Consider the following 23,708-nt stretch of genomic DNA (forward strand, 5'->3'; position numbering starts at 1 on the left):
GATCTAACTGGCTTTAGTCATCGTGACAAGCATAGTCGGAGAATATATAACAAGGGTCGGCTTCAGGGAGAAGGCAGAAGTCCTGGTTTAAGTTCTAACCGGACACCACTCACTGCGGCGTGTTCTAACTAACCTAAGTAACCAGCAATATTGAGCTATTTAATAGTACCCATTATTCTACAGAGCCCTTTTCTTATTTATCTCGCGGCGTCTGGCAACCCTGACATCTCCGGTGACGCGTCGCATTGGTCCCTCCCCCTGAGGTCGCAGTCAAAAGCAGAGCTCTCAGAGCTGCACTTCCTTTTCTCCTCCCAGTTCACTTCCCTCTCGACCGAGCGCCGCGGCCAGCAAGACGTTATATCACCGCAGTCTTTGCGAAGACCCAACTATAAAAAAGGTAATTATTTCCGCTTGATTAAGAGACGTATCGAAGTATTTGCCAACGTCTGGCTTATCGTTTTAAAGCCACTCCGAGGCTTGTGTTTCTGTAATAGTCGCTTAATGTAAATATTGGTCGTGTGTGTGTTATGTAGGCCATCGGCAAGGCCCGAGACCAGTCGGCGGATAAAGGGCTAGGCCCGCTAGCTAGCTAGCACTAGCTAACAACGCAGTCACGTAATAGTGCATTTAGGCCCGTATTGGGGCCGAATAATTGGTTAATATTTACACCTCTGCCAACATGTGTGCGTCCCGGGACGTAGGCTGGGCTTTTGTTGGGCAGACTTCTATTAAAAAGGACCGAAAACTCAAGGAAACCTTATCTATATCTTTGGCGGCCGCCATTAGAGGTTTCGTTATTGCCACACCAGACGGCAACGCGGAACCCGCCAGAACAACGATGATGATTATGACGCGCGTGTTACGTCATCCATCAACCCCGTGTGTCTTCTCAGGCATGACGGGTATCTTTGTAGGGTGTGGGGGTAGTTTCTAAAGGGTTCCTTCCTGCTTTATGTGGCCTTTGTTCCACATGTTTCAACTAGTGGTATATATATTTTTAAGGGTTCCCTTCAAATTAAGATGCATTGGCCATGGACCACATGTGTTATTTTTTGTTTTTGTTTTTGTCAGGTTTACAATCTCATGTTGGGTTGTGAGCTTGTAGATCTACACAAACACACAAGTGTTCAATGTTGAACTTTATTTTATTTTGACAATAAAAAATAAAATAAAAAGATTGCTAGTTTGCTATTTTTAATTCCAAGGATCTACAGTTTGATTTTCATGAGGTCACACGCCCCCATTGTTTCTGTGACTCCATGTATAATCCTTGGTCAGTGTAACTCCGAGACTGTACTTGTACGCAAACCATACCATTGCCCATTTTTAGACTTTAGTTTATGTAATGCTTACATTATGTAATGGCATTATCTGCTTATGTATGTCCTATTTTGCACAATGGAACGGGTTGATTCAGAAATGTGACATTCTTTCTTTTGTGTTCTCTTTTAGACAAAACATGTCGGACGAGGGAAAGCTGTTCATTGGAGGCCTGAGCTTCGACACTGACGAGGACTCGTTGGCTGGAGCCTTCTCCAAATACGGAAATATCGCCAAAGGTAAAAAAACTACCTGCCAGCCACAAACAAACCTCACATGCGTGACTTAATTTATAATTGTCTTCAATGTATTCACATTCCTTAATCTTCTCTCGTGTCTACAGTTGATGTCATCAGAGACAGAGAGACTGGCAGGTCTCGTGGATTCGGCTTCGTGAAGTACGACAGCCCAGACGATGCAAAGGATGCACTGGAAGCCATGAATGGACAGGTGAGTTGACAAATGAATTGTCACACAGGTGTCTTGTTGCCGGTAGCCATTTTGTGAGGCACATGGTGGCACAATGCGGTACTGCACTAAATTACAACAACACTACTGACTGGCCAACTGTAATTTATTATTGACTGACTTTGATGTTTATATATTTATTTGTCTTTTCAGAGTCTGGATGGCAGGACGATCAGAGTCGATGATGCTGGGAACGGCCGTTCCGGAGGTGGTGGAGGAAGAGGGAGGGGAGGATATGGTGGCGGAAGAGGTGAGCTTGTATTTTTTTTTATAAACTTTTAAATATGCTTTTGTTTGTTCTTGACCGATGGTTAACCCATAAAGACCTGAGAACGGATTTCTTCTAAATCCTGACAGTTTTCTAAACTTGTTTCTATGAAAATATGATGTTCAGGAATTGCCCCATTTTGACAATTTACCCCCCCCCACCCAAAAATGGCAGATTTATAAGCTCGTAGCGTGGGACTCGGTGCCGCACTACGAGCTTGTAGGTCAATTTTAACATCCATCCATCTTCAACCGCTTATCCGTGGTCGGGTCACCGCCGGGGCAACGGCTCCACCAGACGAGTGTTCCAGACAAAAACATTAAGTTAAATGAATCATCATCCTCTCTCGTGTGTTTTTGTGTTAGGTGGTGGAGGATACGGTGGCGGCGGCGACAGGAGCTACGGTGGCGGCGGTGGAGACAGAAGCTACGGCGGCGGTGGAGACAGGAGCTACGGCGGCGGCGGTGGAGACAGAGGCTATGGCGGCGGCGGAGACCGAAGCTACGGCGGCGGCGGTGGCGGCGGATACAGAAGCGGTGGCGGAAGCGGCGGCTACTCATCCGGCGGCGGCGGTGGCTACAGGGACAATAAGTAAGGGGAAAGCCTTAAATGTGGCACATTTTGAGTGAATTGAGTTTAAAAAGAGAAAAATTGGAATGGAGTTTTAATTGTGTCATTTACTGTTAGGGGTTATGGAGGTCGTTCATCGGGAGGATCCTACAGGGACGGATATGAAGGCTAATGTAAGTAATACGTACGTGTACGTGTGTGTGTGTATTTAGTAGTGTTGATGCTTGCTGCTCTATAGCACAGCATGTCAAAGCAGCTCCCTCTTGTGAACGTGTAGTCGACAGCTAAAAATGGGGCTTAAATGGTGTGAAACTGCCACAATTGGTCTGAATCCAAATAATGCTAACTGCATTTTGCATTGCATTTTTGCTAGTGCCAAAGAATTAATGAAATGGAGAAAATGCTCTCCTATATTCACCAACTTCAATTAACAGCCTTCCTTCTGCAAAAGTGTATATTTTGCAATGTCCAAACTGTTGAACTTGCCTGAACTTCAGCATCTTTACACGTGTGCCATTTTTGCCATTTTCTCCTCAGCTGCAAGCGACTAAAATCCGACGAAATTCCGAGATCACCCCATGGCTGGCTGTTTTTAAAAGATGACTGACTTGGGCCGTTTTTTTTTTTTATTGCATTTGTGGAAATAATTCTTTGCATTTGTTGAAATAATTCTTGACTAATAAATGTTTTTTTACATGAGGTCATTTGTTGTAGGTCTGTAATTATACACATTATGTTGGTAGTTCTGTATTAATTATACATTGTTGCAGAGTGCTTTGGGGGTGGTGTATAAAGTCATGAGTAAACGCAGTCTTGGATCAGGATGTTTTGGAGTTTAAAGCTTTACAATCGAAACAGGATATTTTAGATCACTTTGTGCTTCTTGTATGTTGACAAGCTTTATTATAGAGACGCTGATTTCTGTTTCCAGAAGGGCTTTTTGCCCCTGCATGTCTGCAGTCTGTACAAAAGTAGCCCAGACAAAGTATTGTGTACGTACATCAATTGTCATACTTTTCAGGTTTCTGCATTATAAAACTTCCATGTGCTCTATGCTGTGATCAAGATTACAACCAATGGATTTAAATAGGTCACTGCACAAAGTTTCACTTGTTGAATTATAATATGGCTGTTAAGGAACTGTAGGCCACTCAAGACTTCAACACATATTACATGAGCTGTAGTAGTTTTGTACTAAAGACATAGTTGTGTGATTCCATTAAGCTCCATGAATTTCAACGATGATGAACTTTAACTCCACTGAGACATGTTTATTAAAAAGGTATGCTAAAAAATTCATTACTGCATGCCAGATTGCTTTCCTCATGGTTATATATTTAGGAATATGAATATCTAGGGCCCCTTTTTTGCTGGTGCCTTGTCGCTAAACTATGCCTATTTTTTACTATTTTGAAAACCTTTAGACTAGCTGATCTAGCCATTTCTAATTTGTCTATTGACTCATTTAGGACTGAGGCAGATTTTTTTGCTATATATTTTAGAACCCCAATATTGTTTCCCGCCAGACACTGGTGAGGTGGAACGAGAGATTAAGGCACTGGTGAAAATGGAGCCCCTGTGACCCATGCATGGACTTATCAGTTGTGTCACCATACTCGTTGTCACAGTCTCTGCTGGGTTTGGTGTGAACTTTGAATCGTGCTGAGTTCAAGACAATGGAACAATGCCTCCTCTCCCCCACAGGGTGGAGCTGTGGACCAGAATGTCGGAGTGAGTGAAGGTGAAGGAAATCCTTGAATGTGTTGATGGTTGGTTGCTCAGACTTCATTATTTCTGGTTAAAACTTAAAGAAAAAGCAAAGCCTCGTTCAAATTACAAAATCAAATATGCTGCATGCTTGATCTGTAAAATGCATGTGTAGTAGGATGTTCTCAAGGTTCAACATTTCTTTATAGTGTATTAACCAATGCTAGAGTAGATTTGTTTTAAAAGTATCAAGTACATAAAAGCAGTATTGATTCAATTATAAGAAAATGGTCATGACAAAGTGCTCACACACACGATTCAATTTAAATGTAAGTGTCTCTCAAAATATAAAAAAACTTGAAAATTGGGGAAAGTAGGCCTAGGCCTACAGTTGGCCTCGTCATCCACCAATAGAAGTGCTGCACGTTCCATGCATGGAGATAGGAGAGCTTTGTCGTTTGTTTTTGTCCTCGATTATGTATGTATGAATGTAGCCTAATTGTTGTATTGTCCTGTATTTGCTGCATGTTGCTGGAGGACCCCCTCGAAAACGAGACGATACATCTCAAGGGGATATCCTTTTCTCAATAAAGGTTCATATAGCCATGCCATCACTGCCATGGCTGGACTCCTTGTCATAGCAGACTGCCAGACTCACATCCACAGGCGGGTCTAGAGATTAAGGGCCCCTGCAGGGGCCACACACATGCAAAGCCCCCCCCCCCCCTTGTTTTTGGAGACCTCCCTCATGGAAGCCTTATGTATAAACTGAGGGTTTAAACACTTGCAGTAACGTGTATCATATGATTGTTTAGGAGGACAGGTCGTCCGTGGAGTTATTGTATTGCATTTAGTAATGTAGGATTTCTCTTTCTACTAGTTGAGAAACGGTGAACTGAATGACCTGGTGACATTGATGACCTCCGTCGACGCAGTCTTTTACTGACAAGTGGGAGGTCAAGAAATGCAACAGAAGAAGTGAGTTAAAAATCTCAAGAGTTGAGACACAGTGGGACGTTGTATACTGTATACACATGGGATGCATATAGCAAGTGATACAAGAGCACTAATCTTAGCCCATATGATATCCCAACACAACAGTGGTCCCCAGGTTGATTTTAAGTCAGGGTGGTGGTCCCTCATTCACAATCAGTTGAAAACCACTGGTTTAGGACATGTGGGGTTAATTTTATTGACATAAGCCCATTACTGGCAAAACATAAGGTAACTGTTATTAACATTGACATCCCCAAACGTCAATAGGGATCCTTTGTCATATTTATTTTGACACATTTGGTGTACAGAATATATTACTTAGGCTAAAGTAAAGGACTGTAGATTAGATTTTTATTGTCAATACAAAAAACTGTTAACTGAGTGGACGACAACATAATCATAATAATAATAAATAATAATCTTTATTTGTATAGCACCTTTCATACATAAATGCAGCTCAAAGTGCTTCACAGGGCAGGACACAAAAATAGAATACAATAAAACACAAGTAGTTAAAATTATAGAACAATGGCAAAGAACAAAATTGAATATAAGAACATAAAATAAATAAAAACAAATAAAAACACCACATGCTGTAAATCAGTCAGGACAGGGTAGGAACGTGCATATTAAAACTCAACTAAAAGCAAGAGTGAAGAGGTGAGTCTTGAGTTGAGATTTAAAAATGTCTACAGAGGGTGCGTGTCTGAGCTCGAATGGAAGTTTATTCCAGGCTGTTGGGCCGTAGAAGCAAAAAGCTGCCTCACCATATTTCTTTGTGCACATTCTTTTAGGCACTTCAAGTAGGCCAGCATTGGAGGACCTGAGGGGGCGGTTAGGGACATATCTAGGTAGGCAGTCACGGAGGTACGGAGGTGCAAGACCATTTTAGGGATTTAAAAACAAGTAAAATTATTTTAAAATAAATTCTAAAAACCACTGGGAGCCAATGCAGTGATGATAGAAATGGGGTGATGTGTTCTCTCATTTTAGTTCTAGTTAGTTCTAGTTAGTACAATTATATAATATATATTTATATAATGTATACATTATATAATATCTTGTATTTATTTAGACAATATAATATATATATAATATCTTGTATTTATTTATACAATATAATAATAATATATATATATATAATATATTGTAATTATTTATACAGGTACATGGGTATCTTCTTGATGGTGTATGGAATCTAGGATGACTCTATTTAGCACTTTCCCTGGCACAGAGTAGGGCGATCCCTGCTTAGTCCCCTTTGGAACCCTCGGTTGCCTTTTCTGTATACAGAAAACAAACGAGCGTCCGGAAGGTGCCCGCAGGTCTCTTTTCTTTGGGAGCTTAATGTTTAACAAGGTCCTCTTTCCAGTCTGACAGTATATTTTCTTCTTCCCAGATCCTTGTGAAGAGTGCATGCAACAGGTGGTATACCAACATCTGCCTTCATGTGTCCCCTATAGGGTAGGTACCCTCACAAAAAACATGCAGTTTGTCCATGCGCTACGTCCAACCAGGGAAACTCCCCACTGTCAGGTGTAAGGAGCAACTTGGACAGCATGAGTTCAAGTCCGTTGCTCTCCCCAGGTTGGCGGAGGGTGTGTAGAGCCCAGGATCACATTAGATGATTGACACAGGGGTGAAAAATGGGTTACAAAATCGTGGGATAAAAACATTATAAGAAATCCGCTGCTTTCCCACTCTTCAGCTGTTATACAGCAGCCCTCCTGATCTCCTCTCTGCTGCTTTCCCACTCTTCAGCTGTTATACAACAGCCCTCCTGATCTCCTCTCTGCTGCGTTCCCACTCTTCAGCTGTTATGCTGCAGCCCTCCTGATCTCCTCTCTGCTGCGTTCCCACTCTTCAGCTGTTATGCTGCCCTCCTGATCTCCTCTCTGCTGCGTTCCCACTCTTCAGCTGTTATGCTGCTGCCCTCCTGATCTCCTCTCTGCCGATTGTAGGGTAAGTAGGCAGAACTGATGTTTTGTGACCCTTTCTGATTTCTGTCAGGTTGAAATCCCTGTGCCGCGGCCCATCCATCGCACGAGACTCTTGAGTTATGTTTTACTGCCGTTTGTTAACACCATGCTGAAAACACTGTGCTGTAAAACACCGTAGAACTGACATACAAAACAAGACAACAAACAAACAACGTTCACACAATTACATTCACAATAATACATAAACCTTCACAATAAGATGCACAAACAAATACAATACTGACCACTTTGCCGGCTGCTTGCACATGAATGGGGGAGGGGGGGGGGGTCGACATGGAACCTTCAGTCTTTCTTGAAAAACCTTTTAGTTTTCTCTTCTTTTCTCTATTTTACTTTACTTCATTTCTTGTACTTAACTTAACTTTCTTCTGCTTTACATTTTATAGTTCACTTTACTTCGTTTACTTGACTTCTCCTAGTTTACTTTACTTCTTCTTGTCTCCTTTGCTTTCTTCCTTCTGCACAGAGCTCTCTCTCTCAGTGCACAGCTCTCCTTCAATGTAATGAGACTTCTGCCCCTCTCTCACTCACAACAGGTGTAAACCAACAAGCTTAATTAGCAGAAGCACAGAATGCAACTAGAAAAAGTGCCCTTCTGGGCACAGGTCTCCACCAGGAGGATAGGACTGTGTGAGATGTTTGGCAAAAGTGTGTTAGTTTTTTGCAACAATTTTCTTCATTTTGTTAAGGAAATGCAGAGCCAGATCACTCATAGCATGAGGATAGAATTCTGGATGTGCAGCATTTTGTACAAAACGGGCCACTCCTGAAAACTTTGGAAGGCAATGTTAGCCAATCAGTGTAGAATCTGAGAAATCCAACAGACTCGTCTTGATCACATGACTACAGAGATCATGTGTACCGATTTGTGTGAAATTTGGAAGAAATCTGTGCAACATAAGCAATATGTTTTGTAGAAATTAGCCTCATATAACCGGCAGATGTGGAGGGATGCAGGGACAATGTTTTTCCATGGCCTCTAGGGAGTGCGCATACATAAGTTGTATACAGATAGATGCAGTTATAGCTAAAAACAGGAATTGGCCTGTTATAGCGCCACCGTGAGGCTGATTTGGGGGGGAAAATGAGTGGCATGTCGTCCTCGGCCTAGTGGAAATGTGTGTGTATAATTTCACAGAAATTGCACACTGTGTTTGTGATTTGTGGCATTTTGTTCGAAACCATGTGAGCTTTGGAAGCCAATCTTAGCCAATCAGGATGGAAGATGGGAAATGGTGCAGATCCGTGTTGATCACATGACTATGTAGATAGTGTATACCGAATTGTGTGACGTATGGATAAAATGTGTACGAGTAATCTACAGAAATTTGTTTTGCCTAAATCGGCCTCATGGTGGCGCTATAACAGGCCGTTGAGGAATATTTGGGGCAGAGGTTCGTCGTTGGCATCCAGGGAGTGTGTGTGCAAAGTTTGGCATGGATTGGGCTGGGGAAGGAAGGACGGACGGACGGACGGACGCACACACACACACACACACACACACACACACACACTGTCGGAGTGCAAAACATACTCTCTCCCCATGCCTTTGGCCTGGTGGAGACAACAAAGACACATCATTGAGAACTCTCAGCATATAGAACACACATATAGAGCGCCCCCTAAAGGACAAATACAGAAGAATAAAACCATGACATGAGTCATGACAGCAGTAACAATCCCACTAGGGCTGTCAAAATGATATGATATGATATAGTACTGATATGATATGATATGATATGATACAGTACTTTATTGTCAGTTCACACTGAAATTTGTCTTGCGACACAGCAGCCAAGTATGCAGAAACACATATACAAACACAAAGAACAAGACAATTTACATACATAAAGACATGAGCAATATCCACCGCTTAGATTATCCTGTGGCTAGCTACTACATCTCCTGATTAAGCCTCAAGGTCGACTGGTAGACAAAGGACCTCTTTAGTCTGACCTTATTGTATGCTGGTACATATATATCTCCTTCCTGAGGGTAGTAACCTATATTCTCCATACAACACATGCTTAGTATTAGAGGTGATATTCCTTGCTAACCTTAGGATGCTGTTATCATATGTGGATGTATAAAGTTTCTGAAGTTGTTGTCCAACAATCTTTGAACAAATGTTCAGTTGTTGCAGCAGACTTTAGGGCTGCAGACAGACATCCACATACCAGGTGGTACTACAGTACTGAAGAACACTCATAATAGCAGAAGTGAAAAACAAAAGGAGAATCCGTCTACTAGCACCGAAGGATCTTAGACGGCGAAGGAAGTAGATTCTTTGCTTTGTTTTCTTACACACTGAATCAATCTGATCTTTCCATGACAAAAGATGGTCTATTACTACTCCTAGGTATTTGTACGAACATACCTGGTTGATCGGTTCACCATGAATAGTAATGGGGGATCTGTGTATCTCTGGTGGTGCACCAAAAACAATCTCTTCTGTCTTTTTTTGTGTTAATGATGAGAGCGTTGTTATCACTCCATTCAACCACCTTATTTACTCTGAGTTGGTGCAGTCCAGGATCACTGGAACTATCTAGGAGAGAGATCAAAACTGTATCATCTGAGTATTTTAGAATGTATTGGTCTGGTGTGTCAGTCTGTCAAATCAGTTAACTGATTTAATTAAATTGTGAAAATGATTCGATTAAAAAAAATGTACGTCATTAATCCATGCTTGGATGATCCGCCCCATACATCCCATAATCCCATTCACTCTGCAGTCTGCACTATCTAGCCCTTTCTGGACGGGGAAAAAAAACACAAGTGGGTTGTTGCCATAAAAGGCTGCACAATGTGTATCGGCAGCGGCAGCGGGCTGTGTGGCCTTCGTCAGCGTTCAGATCAGATAACGCTGACCACGGCCACACAGGCCCAAATGCCTTCCTTATCAACGTCAGAGGTAAATAAATTCATAGGAAAAGGACATACAATGAATGAGTGCTGGCATTTTCTTCATTTCAACTCGTATATATTCGAGCCTTGCACCGTAAATCAAATCAAGTCAAATCAATTTTATTTGTATATAGCACATTTAAAAACGACTCTCATCGTACCAAAGTGCTTCACAGGTCAAAGAAAAACAATACGATTACAGTGCAATACAATACATCAGTGAAACAATAAAATAAATAAAAATAAAAATAGAAGAGAAAAGAAAAGAGAGCAGTTAAAAGGCAGTACGGAGAACGTATCCTATAAAGAGTAAATTGGGTAAGGACTTTATTCTAACCGGGAGTTGTCTGCTTCGGCACTACTTTCTTACTCAAATCACATAGCGTGACAACAGTGTGAGAGACAGAGAGACATCCTGCCACACTGGGTTTGTTATGAATAATAAAACATACATGCATATATGTATGTTAAATGTATATATGTATATATCCACCTTCTGTCATTTATCTTTCCAATCCTACAACAATATACAGTAGAGTAAAACATATTCATACATTTTTAAGCTGTGATTAATCTGATTAAATTCTTGCTTGTCGGCCCTATAGTTCCCACATTACGATTATGTAACTGAGTTTGATCTGCTACGTAACTGCTTATGTAACTTTGTTTTGAAAAGTGCTCTATAAATAAAAATGTACTTACTACGTGAAGTGCATTTCGCACAATGGAAGCGGTTGAGTCATAATTGGGAGCGTTCTGTGTTCTCTTTTAGACAAACGATGCCAGACGAGACGAGGCTGAAGGCTTAGAGCCGCTAAGCTCTTCATTGGTGGGCTGAGCTTGGACACCACAGAGGAACCGTTGGCTAGCGCCGGGCCTTCTCCACTTGGACACCACAGAGGAACCGTTGGCTAGCGCCGGGCCTTCTCCACTTGGACACCACAGAGGAACCGTTGGCTAGCGCCGGGCCTTCTCCACTTGGACACCACAGAGGAACCGTTGGCTAGCGCCGGCCGTCTCCACGTATGGAACACAATTCAGAAAGGTAAACGACTGGTGTGGCAGGATGTCTCTCTGTCTCTCACACCCTAAACTCTAGGGCAGGGGTCTGCAACCTTTTTTTTAATGAAGTATGTATTTTATGAAAAAGTCAAATATTTTCTTTCAACGTTGTTATAATGATCATTATACTCGGTTTTAAATAGTTTATTTAAAACCAAAAATACTCTCTCACACACTTGCCAGTGTGCCAGTGATCACCCTCCTTTGTGCCAATGTTGGCACTGCTGCCTAAGGTTGCCTACCCCTGCTCTAGGGTCTTCCGCACGTGCACACACACACACACACACACACACACACACACTGACACACACACATTATAGGCCCAACAAACCTCGGTGAGGCCTTTAGGAGGGCCATTATAAGCCACCACTCCTGAATGAAGTGCCTGCAGGTGCTGGGAGTCTGGTCTGTCAACGCACAGGTCCTGGGCCTGGTGAGAGCAGGAGTGGACCTGGTGAGACGTAGGAGGGGCCCAGAAAGGAGTCAACCCACAGAGCCTAGTCTTTCCACACGCCAGAATCTGGTTCTCCCAGGCCCGGCAGAGTATAGTTCCGGAGCAACGGATTGTGTGGCCTTGATCATTCCCTGATCGATGGACTGATCGAGGGTATAGCTACTGGGACGTAAGTCGGGATTTGATCAACCCCGGCTGGGTCGCCTGAGTGAGGGGTATGACGTTGGTAGACCAGAAACCCCGTTGACCTCAGGATACATGACTGAGGACACGTCCCAAGTGCATCCATGCCATGTATTTTTAGTTACATGAATTCATAAGTATCACAGTGTCTGCCATACTGTATGTGGCGGCTGCCAATTATAGCAGTGACACCGCAACCCTTTGACAGGCGTTTTGCCTCCCAAGCCAGACGCCTGCCTAGGCGGCACCCATTTGACATGTAGGTTCTGACAGAACTGCAGTGACCTCCATACCCACCTACATGTAGGTTCTGACAGAACTGCAGTGACCTCCATACCCACCTACATGTAGGTTCTGACAGAACTGCAGTGACCTCCATACCCACCTACATGTAGGTTCTGACAGAACTGCAGTGACCTCCATACCCACCTACATGTAGGTTCTGACAGAACTGCAGTGACCTCTGTTATGGAAATCAATATAATGTCCATCCGGGTGAATGTATATCTTAGAAGTTTATTCAGAAGAACAGCAACAAGCAAACAACATCTCTCAGTCCAGCAGGCCACATCTCTCAGTCCAGCAGGCCTAGCCTGCATCCATTACATTCTCCCTCAGTTCCATCTCTCTCTCCTGGTCTTGCTCCCACCAGTCTCTCGAGCACAACCATCTTCCAGCATGTCGGATGACTCAACTCCAGCACAATACATGCATGTCAATTTTATACAGTCTTACTCAAAGGAGGAGGAGGACCTGTTGGTCACATGACCAGACAGGTAGCCTCCACATTAGACAATGGGACAAATCTAATTAGAAGTGGTCGAAGTCTAGTAAACTTGAATGGGTATGAATAAACTGTGATGAATGAGCATGACCACACAAAAGTAGCTGGGCTGGTGTTGCTAAACAGCTGGAGTCCAGGAAACTGTCTCACTGACACTTTGGTCATAACAAAAGCCTATTGATATGGGAAAACGGTTGATTAAGAGTAGGAGAGGCCTATGTAGTACTCAGTGTGAACCACACCCAGTTTGACTAGACATCAGGATAAGTAATTTACAATTAGTGGTGTGAATGCACAATTTCATATTTCCCATTACATTCCCCCATTTCGACAATTTTGTCGACAGAAATATATTTTGACAATCTTGTCGACATTACAGAAATATGAAATAAAACGAGTTACATACAGGCATTAAGATTACATACAAACAAATACATGCCTAAAATCATAATTCAAAATTAAGTTCACGAGAATACATAATTGAATATGGACAAAATAAAACATAAAATTAACATTCATTTTCTGAAAGGGAAACATATCAAATACTGGCCACATATTTGACTGTCGAAAACCCTGAAATCAATGTAGGTCATAATAATAATACAACAGTCCAACAATTTGGACTATGATAAGAAGCACAAAGATAAAACATTAATGAATTCATTCTTATTCTCACAATACAGTTATGGAACGATTCACCTGAAAAACATAATTACTCTATTAAATGTACCTTAAGTTTACATTTGATCACCTATGTGAATACATACAACATTAGCGTCTGACCATGCAAGTAGAACATGTAACATATATGACAGGCATCCCGCAGGTTTATTTTTGTATTGGTATATTCCATATATACCTAATCACAAAGATAACAGACACTGATAAACGGCTTGAAAGTCCACAATTCCATACACCTCTATTAGATGTCTAATATTTTAACCAAGCCAGGCTGCAAAAGTCCACAATTCCATACACCTCTATAGGTTATAATTTTTAAAAGCAGCCATTTCCCATGTCTATGCATGTCTATGCATTGACACTGTCCTTTTACTGCGACTGTCACTCCAAGTTAACTCTTATGTTCTCCTTTCTAAATAGACAATGGTCATATACTGTATATTCACAAAGCATGGATCCTTTGACATAAATCAACCCATAAGTTAATATAATATATGTCAACCAAAAAGGATAAAATCAACACCACGTAATAGAATACATGCAAATGCTTACTCAAAACTTAAATGCCTTAAAAAATCAAGTCAGTATCACTTAACATAACAATCATACAATAGGCTACTCTATTAAATATTCAAAATGCTAAATAGAATCAATTCCCTTCAAAAAGTCAAAAGCCTACAGTATGTGCACAAGAAAGGGTTCTGGACATGACAAATGAACATCTGCAGTTTGTTCATTCAACATGGTCCAGAAAAACCACTCATGTGACACACAAATTATTTATTATCTACCTTACAATTTCAATGTAATTTTATTCTCAAATTTTATTCTCTGTTCCCCCCACTCTCACTTACATACACAAGTGTCTGTGAGTGAGAGTATATTTCCAACATAGCAAAAATAGCAGATCATGTATTGAGATTTTAAATTGCTCACTGGTAAATTTGAAAAACACTGATCCAGCAGGATAAGATCTTAGTATTTTTACATTGCTTACTATTAACTAGTACCTACATTTGAAAACTGGGACTGGTGTCACATGGGTTGGTGGAGTGACAATGGTTTGATTTGAATCTCTATAGCTTACCCTACACCTACACTACAGGCCCAGTCCTTTGAAATACAGCCTGGTCAAAAGACCACGGCTGCCGGTTGAATTTGATTAGACATATAGCCACAGGTGAGACCCCCCAAGGTGCCATTATCTACTTTTTGTTTCTTTTGGAAACTTGACTTACCTATATTTAAACATAAAACTATTTGTGACATCATTTATTTTTACATTTTTACTTTGTAAGCTATTTCCTCCTAATTGTAATGTGACATAATTAATTATAGCCTGAAAATACAGATTAACATTAATCCAACATATTATGCTAGTGCTGTGAAACAAATATATGGATCTATCAAATTCAATACTGCGTTGTCACTTGGAAATGAGTTACTTAAAACAAAACACTTGTGGAATACTTCCACGCTAGTCTCAAATGTCTTAATGATCAATAACATTAATCAGCTTAATTATGGTGAGCTTGTTTTGAAAGGCTCTTGTCAAGTTGCATGCACCGTTTAAAACACAGAAGATCCCTGCAATAAGTCATAAAGACAAAACAATTAAAATCCATTTGACTGCCTTTGTACTATTAACACTAACATTAAAAAATAATAATAATAATAATAATAAGTTTAAGGAACGTTCGATAAACTATATGCCTACAAAACATATTTTGAATGCTTTAGCTTCACAAGAAAGATTTTGACAATGCTTAATAAAGGCTTGAATCCGTGGCACACACATCCTTTTGTCAAAATGTCATCTCAGGAGTCAGGATGTTTAAAATGTGATTGAGTCAATGTGTTCTTGCACATTGTCACAAAATAAATGTATACAAACAATTTGTGTTATTCGTCTCAGAGTCCAGCTAAATAACTTTAGTGACAGTAGTACGTTACTGGTTGGAAAAAACTGGAGGTTGAATCAGCAAGATTTCGTTGTCCCCTGACCTTTACTAAACAAATGCAACAGGGACTATCATTTCTGGACATTTTGAATAAAGTCACTTGTCATCAAACTTGCTTGAAATGAGGGCGCTAGACAGGTTGAAATGTACTGGTCTGGTATTGTTGTTGTATTAGAATGGAAAACAACAAAACTGTTGGCATTTACCTCCCTTGGATTTATTTCCTGACTGCTTGTGTGGGCAGTTGTGACGGATATGATCCCCGCTACCACAGTTGTAGCAAAGTTTCCACCGTCTTCTCTCTCGGTCTTGCTTCTGCCTTTGATGAAAACGCCATCCATCTTGCCTTTCGTGATTCCTGCACTGTTGTTGTTGCTGGAAATGCATCTGTCGTGCTGGAACCTGCTTTTGTGGAACCAGCTCCTTGTAGACTGGCGTCTGTGGTGTTGTCATTGCATGCCCCTCATAGTACATCAGTTGTGCTGTTTCCAGCTTCTTCTTCTGCGTGTTTTCCTGTGTGATCGCACACCTTTCTGCATGTTCCGCATGTGACCAGACAGGGTCCAACTCCATACTCTCCCAGCCTATGCATGATGTCACGACTCTGTCATGAATTGATGGCGACAATCCATGTACCAAAACAAATTTTAATAGGTGGTTGTATGCTGCAGTATCATGGGTCAGGCCAGCATGCCTGTTGAAACATTGCTCCATCCTCGTTCTGTAGATGTCACAGCTTTCATTATGTTCCTGCTTAATGGAATGGATTTTTTTCCAATCTGTACGGACTGGGTAGGCCTCCCTTATTCTCGAGAAGAGGCCATGTACATTCTGTAACTGTCCTGTGACAATTTCCTTCCTTGGTATATTTACATCAAAATCGCCTTTCAGGTGTAGCCATTTCAGTTTGAAAACTTTGCGAAACACTGTTTCCAACTCTGTTGCGGATGGCTGATACATCGATATTAAATCCAACACGGATGTACACCAGCGTTCCACATTTTCGGTCGGACATGGAAGATCCTCCACAATTCCACTTAAGGTGAGACACCCCAGGTGAAATCATGATTTTTCTTTTTTTTTTTTTTTTGCTATTTTGCTTCCTAAACATGTTTTCTTTCAAACTAAAGCAAAATACACATTAAAAATACAGATTTAGATGTTTAGTTGGATAGTTTATTTTAGCCAATGACAGCTCGTTTTTCGGGGTGAAAAGCCACCATCTCTATTTTCATGATTGGTTGTTGGTACAAAGGAAGTGACCATATTTGGATCAGACCACAGTCAGCTTGAGGTCCAGACCTTTCCAATGATATATGCCATTATATGTTGTTGCAAAGGTTTGGATGAGATATTTTGTCTCAAAATAGTGGCTTCAAATAAAACGTTTTGGAATTTTACAATACAAATCTTTAAAGGCCGTTTTCTCAAAATGAGTTTTCCTCATACTTGGGACAAAGAATCTCCACTTCAGTTGAACTCACATACACCAAACTTTCCAGTCTTATTCATAACTATATTCCGCAGACATTTACACATGGATTTGTTGATATATCATTCACAGCCTGATTTACATCACATTTTATACCAAAAAAATGCCGAAAATTGGGTTTTTTATGCCTGTTGACACTATTTTCTGATTTGTGGAGTGATAATTAGAGATATCAAAAATCCCATGTGTAATTTTCTTTGTCTCTAATGTGTCAACAAAATGAAATGATAATTTTGAACCTGGCTTTATCCGATCTTCAGATTTATCGTCCCGAAATGTATGCAAATTAGCGCATATAATGCCTAATTTGCATATTTAAACATATAATTTCAGAAAACTTGTAATACAAAAAATCTTAGTTTTAATACAAGTAATCAACTGGAGAAGTTTCATTGTGATAGCTATTATTTAACTTTTTTTCCCTATTCACCTGGGGTGTCTCGCCTTAATTCTTCTGGGGTCCAGTTGTGTCGGACCTGGACTGTTTCAGAGTAAGCCTCACAGATTTCCTCTGCAGCTTCAGCAGGATTTGCAGGATACGACAATAATGGAAATGTCTGATGTGGCCCAGCTTGGCTGCGTGTCACAATCTTGTGGTTGGTTTGGTGCGAAGGCTCCACCTGAGGGTTGTCATGGATAAGGGGACCAACGTCTACTGTTCCCTGCTTTGCGTTGCCATCTGTGATGGGGAAAACCGCTGCTGTTGCTAACTGCAAAGCTGCTTCATATAGTGCCTTCACTTGATCGAGTTGCACTGCCCGTGGCTGGGCTGCTGGCAGTACCGGAGTGGCACTGTCTGCTTGTCGTTTGATCTCCCCCCTGGAGTGTCGTGGAGAGCTCGCCTGCCAGTCTGCAGGGCCCCTGTAGGTGTCGGAACGGGCTCCACTGTCCTCCTCCTCTTCCTCCTGTGACTGGCTGTCGCTATTGTCACTGCCACCAACAGAAAAGGTGCTCACTGCCCGATCGGGGCTTGCTGTTCGTCTGTCACCTCCATGTAAACTGTCTCTGTGGCTGTGCGCAGCCTCTGCCTTGTCCTGCAGGTCACCCAAGTCGAGGATCAGATGTGCCTCCTTCATCAGAATTTCACTCAATTGTGTTTCTATAGCACGCATAGATTGTCTTTGTGTCCTTAATTGACTGGTCAAATCATTTTTCAGGCAACGTACCTGTTCCAGCTCCCTCTTAACAGAGCGTCGAGTGTCGCTGTCGTCTGGCCGTTGCTCTGATGTCCTCATGTCTCCACTGTCATGAACTTTCACCTCAGCCTCAGGAAACATCGACTGTAGCCATTCGGCTACTGGATCACTGACATTGGGGCCTTCCTTACAGAACATATCTAATACTGATAATTCAGTCTTGCGTTTGCGTTTCCGCTCATTCGTTTTCTGATCTGCTCTGTATCCATGCACAAGAACCCTTATGGCATTGATGACTTCTGCATCAAAAGTACCCTCCAGAGGCCATGGTCTGTCAATGTCCGGCCAACGCTCGTTAAATTTCTTTGAAATCTTCAAAATATCCTTGCATGAAACTGAATATTTCTCTTGGACAATGTCCACTGGGATTATCCCTGCGTCCATCATACTAAATAGTAAATAATCTAGACACTAGATACTAAACTTTCACAGTCACACACTCATGCTGTGTCTCCTCTCACTCAGTCACAGACATGCACTCATTTGCATACTGTGAGTACAAACTCACTTCAAGACAAACTCTTCCAGCTCTATTTCCCTCCAGCTCATAAGTTTATCATGTGCACAAGGATTGGCAGTGTGTACATCTCCGTCTTCCAGTCTGGAGTTATCACAACTAACGGTCCTTGCAATTGTGTGGTTGTCTAACTTTTGTAGGGCTGTGACAAACTTCCCCAGGGTTCTACTCAACTTATCCTGTAGAGAAAGTACTGTGGCTTCAATCTGTTTCCTTGTCCTTTGTTTCTCTCCAAACTGTCCATTTCGCTTATAACTCAACTTGCCTCCCATTGTCCTCCTAGGTATGGTTGCAAAAACATCTACTTCACCTTCATGTCTTTATTTCAGTCCTTGTGGTTGTGTCGCCGTAGTATGGTTAGTTTCCCTTTTGCTTGATTTGTCTTCCATCTTCTCGAACTGTTCCTCCAAAAATCGTCCGAAAGATTTGTTAGTCCTGAGGTTCACTTGAATGGAGTTATCCGCTTCAGCAGAGTAATCCAGTCCCATCTGGGGTGCCAAATTGTTATGGAAATCAATATAATGTCCATCCGGGTGAATGTATATCTTAGAAGTTTATTCAGAAGAACAGCAACAAGCAAACAACATCTCTCAGTCCAGCAGGCCACATCTCTCAGTCCAGCAGGCCTAGCCTGCATCCATTACATTCTCCCTCAGTTCCATCTCTCTCTCCTGGTCTTGCTCCCACCAGTCTCTCGAGCACAACCATCTTCCAGCATGTCGGATGACTCAACTCCAGCACAATACATGCATGTCAATTTTATACAGTCTTACTCAAAGGAGGAGGAGGACCTGTTGGTCACATGACCAGACAGGTAGCCTCCACATTAGACAATGGGACAAATCTAATTAGAAGTGGTCGAAGTCTAGTAAACTTGAATGGGTATGAATAAACTGTGATGAATGAGCATGACCACACAAAAGTAGCTGGGCTGGTGTTGCTAAACAGCTGGAGTCCAGGAAACTGTCTCACTGACACTTTGGTCATAACAAAAGCCTATTGATATGGGAAAACGGTTGATTAAGAGTAGGAGAGGCCTATGTAGTACTCAGTGTGAACCACACCCAGTTTGACTAGACATCAGGATAAGTAATTTACAATTAGTGGTGTGAATGCACAATTTCATATTTCCCATTACACCTCCATACCCTACATGTAGGTTCTGACAGAACTGCAGTGACCTCCATACCCACCTACATGTAGGTTCTGACAGAACTGCAGTGACCTCCATACCCACCTACATGTAGGTTCTGACAGAACTGCAGTGACCTCCATACCCACCTACATGTAGGTTCTGACAGAACTGCAGTGACCTCCATACCCTACATGTAGGTTCTGACAGAACTGCAGTGACCTCCATACCCTACATGTAGGTTCTGACAGAACTGCAGTGACCTCCATACCCTACATGTAGGTTCTGACAGAACTGCAGTGACCTCCATACCCTACATGTAGGTTCTGACAGCACTGCAGTGACCTCCATACCCTACATGTAGGTTCTGACAGAACTGCAGTGACCTCCATACCCACCTACATGTAGGTTCTGACAGCACTGCAGTGACCTCCATACCCTACATGTAGGTTCTGACAGAACTGCAGTGACCTCCATACCCACCTACATGTAGGTTCTGACAGAACTGCAGTGACCTCCATACCCTACATGTAGGTTCTGACAGAACTGCAGTGACCTCCATACCCTACATGTAGGTTCTGACAGAACTGCAGTGACCTCCATACCCTACATGTAGGTTCTGACAGAACTGCAGTGACCTCCATACCCTACATGTAGGTTCTGACAGCACTGCAGTGACCTCCATACCCTACATGTAGGTTCTGACAGCACTGCAGTGACCTCCATACCCACCTACATGTAGGTTCTGACAGCACTGCAGTGACCTCCATACCCTACATGTAGGTTCTGACAGAACTGCAGTGACCTCCATACCCTACATGTAGGTTCTGACAGAACTGCAGTGACCTCCATACCCTACATGTAGGTTCTGACAGAACTGCAGTGACCTCCATACCCTACCTACATGTAGGTTCTGACAGAACTGCAGTGACCTCCATACCCACCTACATGTAGGTTCTGACAGAACTGCAGTGACCTCCATACCCACCTACATGTAGGTTCTGACAGCACTGCAGTGACCTCCATACCCACCTACATGTAGGTTCTGACAGAACTGCAGTGACCTCCATACCCACCTACATGTAGGTTCTGACAGAACTGCAGTGACCTCCATACCCACCTACATGTAGGTTCTGACAGAACTGCAGTGACCTCCATACCCTACATGTAGGTTCTGACAGAACTGCAGTGACCTCCATACCCTACATGTAGGTTCTGACAGCACTGCAGTGACCTCCATACCCTACATGTAGGTTCTGACAGAACTGCAGTGACCTCCATACCCTACATGTAGGTTCTGACAGAACTGCAGTGACCTCCATACCCTACATGTAGGTTCTGACAGAACTGCAGTGACCTCCATACCCTACATGTAGGTTCTGACAGAACTGCAGTGACCTCCATACCCTACATGTGGGTTCTGACAGAACTGCAGTGACCTCCATACCCTACATGTAGGTTCTGACAGAACTGCAGTGACCTCCATACCCTACATGTAGGTTCTGACAGCACTGCAGTGACCTCCATACCCTACATGTAGGTTCTGACAGCACTGCAGTGACCTCCATACCCTACATGTAGGTTCTGACAGAACTGCAGTGACCTCCATACCCTACATGTAGGTTCTGACAGAACTGCAGTGACCTCCATACCCTACATGTTGGTTGTTATGGAAATTATACTAACACAAAACCACTTAAACTAAAAGTTAAAGTGAGGACAAGATGATATGAGGCATTCAGTTCAATTTAATAGAGATCAAGAGCACAACCATCTTCCAGCATGTCGGATGACTGAACTCAAGAACAATACATGCATGTCAATTTTATACAGTCTTACTCAAAGGAGGAGGAGTACCTGTTGGTCACATGACCAGACAGCTACTCTCCATATGAGACAATGGGACAAATGAAAACAGAATGACAAGTGGTCGTGGTCTAGTATGGGTTCGAATAATCTGTGATGAATAAACATGACCTTTACAGAAACAGAACTTGGGCTGGTGTTGTTACCCAGCTGGAGTCCAGGAACTGTCTCACTGACACTTTGGTCATAACAAAAGCCTATTGATATGGGGAAACGGTTGATTAAGAGTAAGAGAGGCCTAGTACTCAGTGTGAACCACACCCAGTTCGACTAGACATCAGGATCAGTAATTTACAATTAGTGGTGTGAATGCACAATTTCATATTTCCCATTACAAGGTTCTGACAGAACTGCAGTGACCTCCATAACCACCTACATGCCGTCCAACCCGTTTGATTATGTGTGATATATATCCGAGTAGAGTAGGCCGGTACTCAGCAGCGTTAACTTGCAGCTGCTGTCATGCAGGACTTCATTGAAATGTACATCTCTGTGCAAGTTCTCTTGAACCTCAAGAGAACCGTGACATGATTATGGATTATGTTAGGTTTTCTTTTTTTAATCGCAAAGCCTATAGAGCGTGGCAGTCCCGCCCCCTACCACCAGGGCCCAGGAAATGATTCTCCGTTCATTTTCCTCATAGACATTTCAGAAAGTATTTTTTTTTAAAGACAATTTTTTTTGGGCCGAACAAATAATTAGAAAGAAGAAAAAAACACTTTCTTTGTGGTTTTTCTTTGTAATTATTTATTTGGTCCAAAATATTGTGTTTGTTGTCATGAGTTGTGACGACTCGAGTTGGCTTTGTCCGCGGCGTAACCGTCTTTAAATAAGGAATCATTTCCTGGGCCTGCGTCATCATGAATGCGACGCTCTATACAGGCAACAATTTGCCTCTGTACGTCTTCTGGGTCCTCACTTTTCTCCAACATAACTAAAGGCTCATACATAGTCTGGATTTACGGTGGTAACTACAACATGACATCACGAGCCGCGATGAAGAGCAAACCACCGCCACCGCTCCAGCCCTTCTCTCTGTTTTTACTCACCACCGCTCAACGTTATTTCAGCTCCGGTGGTCAGCTCACCACCGGAGCGGTGGTCACCTCACCACCGAAAATCCAGACTATGAATAGGCCTTAACGCAGCTCACTGATTATCCGCCAAATTCTGACATAAGAAACTCATGAGTTTATTATAACTTGGTGTATAAAGTACTAAAAACTAATGCATGTATTAATTAAACTAGAATTTGGCCACCAAAACAATGTGTTTTATGTCTGCTCAATGCATTGTTGAGTTTTGATTGATTGATTGATTGATATCTTTATTAACAGTTTGCAGAATTACAGTACATTTCAAGCACAAACTCAATACAAAGACTGTTAACTGTGAGTGGACGACCCAATTAAGCCTTACACTTGTTTACAACAGGGTCCACATTGTTCAATTCATCAAAACATTTAGAGACAAACAAATAGACACTTCTATGTAGTTAAAGAACAGAACAGGAATTCATCATATAGGAAGCGAAAAGGGAAAAAAATATATATACAGTGAGGGGAACAGGGGGATAAAAGAAAACGAAAGACAGAGTGTAGGGCGCCTGCACACAACACCATGCGTTGATGCCATGTGTGCATATGTGCAGGCACCCAACACCACGTCCATACAAAAACATAGTACAATCCATAGTACAAAGACAGAGTGTAGGGCGCCTGCACACAACACCATGCGTTGATGCCATGTGTGCATATGTGCAGGCACCCAACACCACGTCCATACAAAAACATAGTACAATCCAGATAAAAATTCAGCTTTTACAGAGGCCAGTTTCGAATTGCAGCCATCCGTAGGTGCCCTTTGAGAGCAGTTTTGAAGGAGCCAAGGGATTCACATGTCTTAATGACTGTTGGTAGTCTAGTGTCTCACAGCTTCCTCTTCACATTAATACAACATACAGTAGATTATCTGTGGTGTTCAGGTCAGGCCAGTTGTTTGGTCAGCTAATAGTAATACCATGTTCAGTATTAGTCATTTGGCACTGTGGGCAGGTGAAAATCACCCAGGTTTAGTGTTCAAGCTAGGGTTAACCCATTTTGGGCCGGGAACCCCATTTGGTGTTTGAAGCATTATGTTATGCT

At 42.2% G+C, this 23,708-nt stretch overlaps 2 protein-coding genes across 3 annotated transcripts in view; both read left to right on the forward strand.

The window, feature by feature from the left end:
• Positions 1-269: 269 nt before the first annotated feature.
• On the forward strand, positions 270-3,325 carry LOC308325809 (uncharacterized protein). Of its 2 annotated transcripts, none has more exons than XR_013965070.1 (7): positions 270-397; positions 1,453-1,559; positions 1,664-1,770; positions 1,942-2,038; positions 2,422-2,647; positions 2,740-2,799; positions 3,164-3,325. XR_013965070.1 is itself a non-coding variant. In XM_080778506.1 (7 exons), the coding sequence occupies exons 2-6, from the start codon at positions 1,460-1,462 to the stop codon at positions 2,796-2,798; spliced, it is 585 nt and encodes a 194-aa protein (XP_080634632.1). In that variant the 5' UTR covers positions 270-397; positions 1,453-1,459; the 3' UTR covers position 2,799; positions 3,164-3,325. The 2 variants fall into 2 exon arrangements, 1 of the variants encoding a protein (XP_080634632.1); XM_080778506.1 differs by having other exon boundaries at positions 2,744-2,799.
• LOC308326311 (uncharacterized protein) overlaps positions 709-23,708 on the forward strand; it is a gene marked incomplete at its 3' end in the record, with an annotated part of 57,947 nt that continues 34,947 nt past the window's right edge. Inside the window, exon 1 of the mRNA XM_080779116.1 lies at positions 709-910. Within this exon, the coding sequence (XP_080635242.1) occupies positions 839-910 (72 nt within the window). The 5' untranslated portion in view covers positions 709-838. The remainder of the gene's footprint in view (positions 911-23,708) is intronic.

Source organism: Protomyctophum bolini (genome assembly GCF_963924005.1).
Source record: "Protomyctophum bolini genome assembly, chromosome: 12".
NCBI classification, from domain to species: domain Eukaryota; kingdom Metazoa; phylum Chordata; class Actinopteri; order Myctophiformes; family Myctophidae; genus Protomyctophum; species Protomyctophum bolini.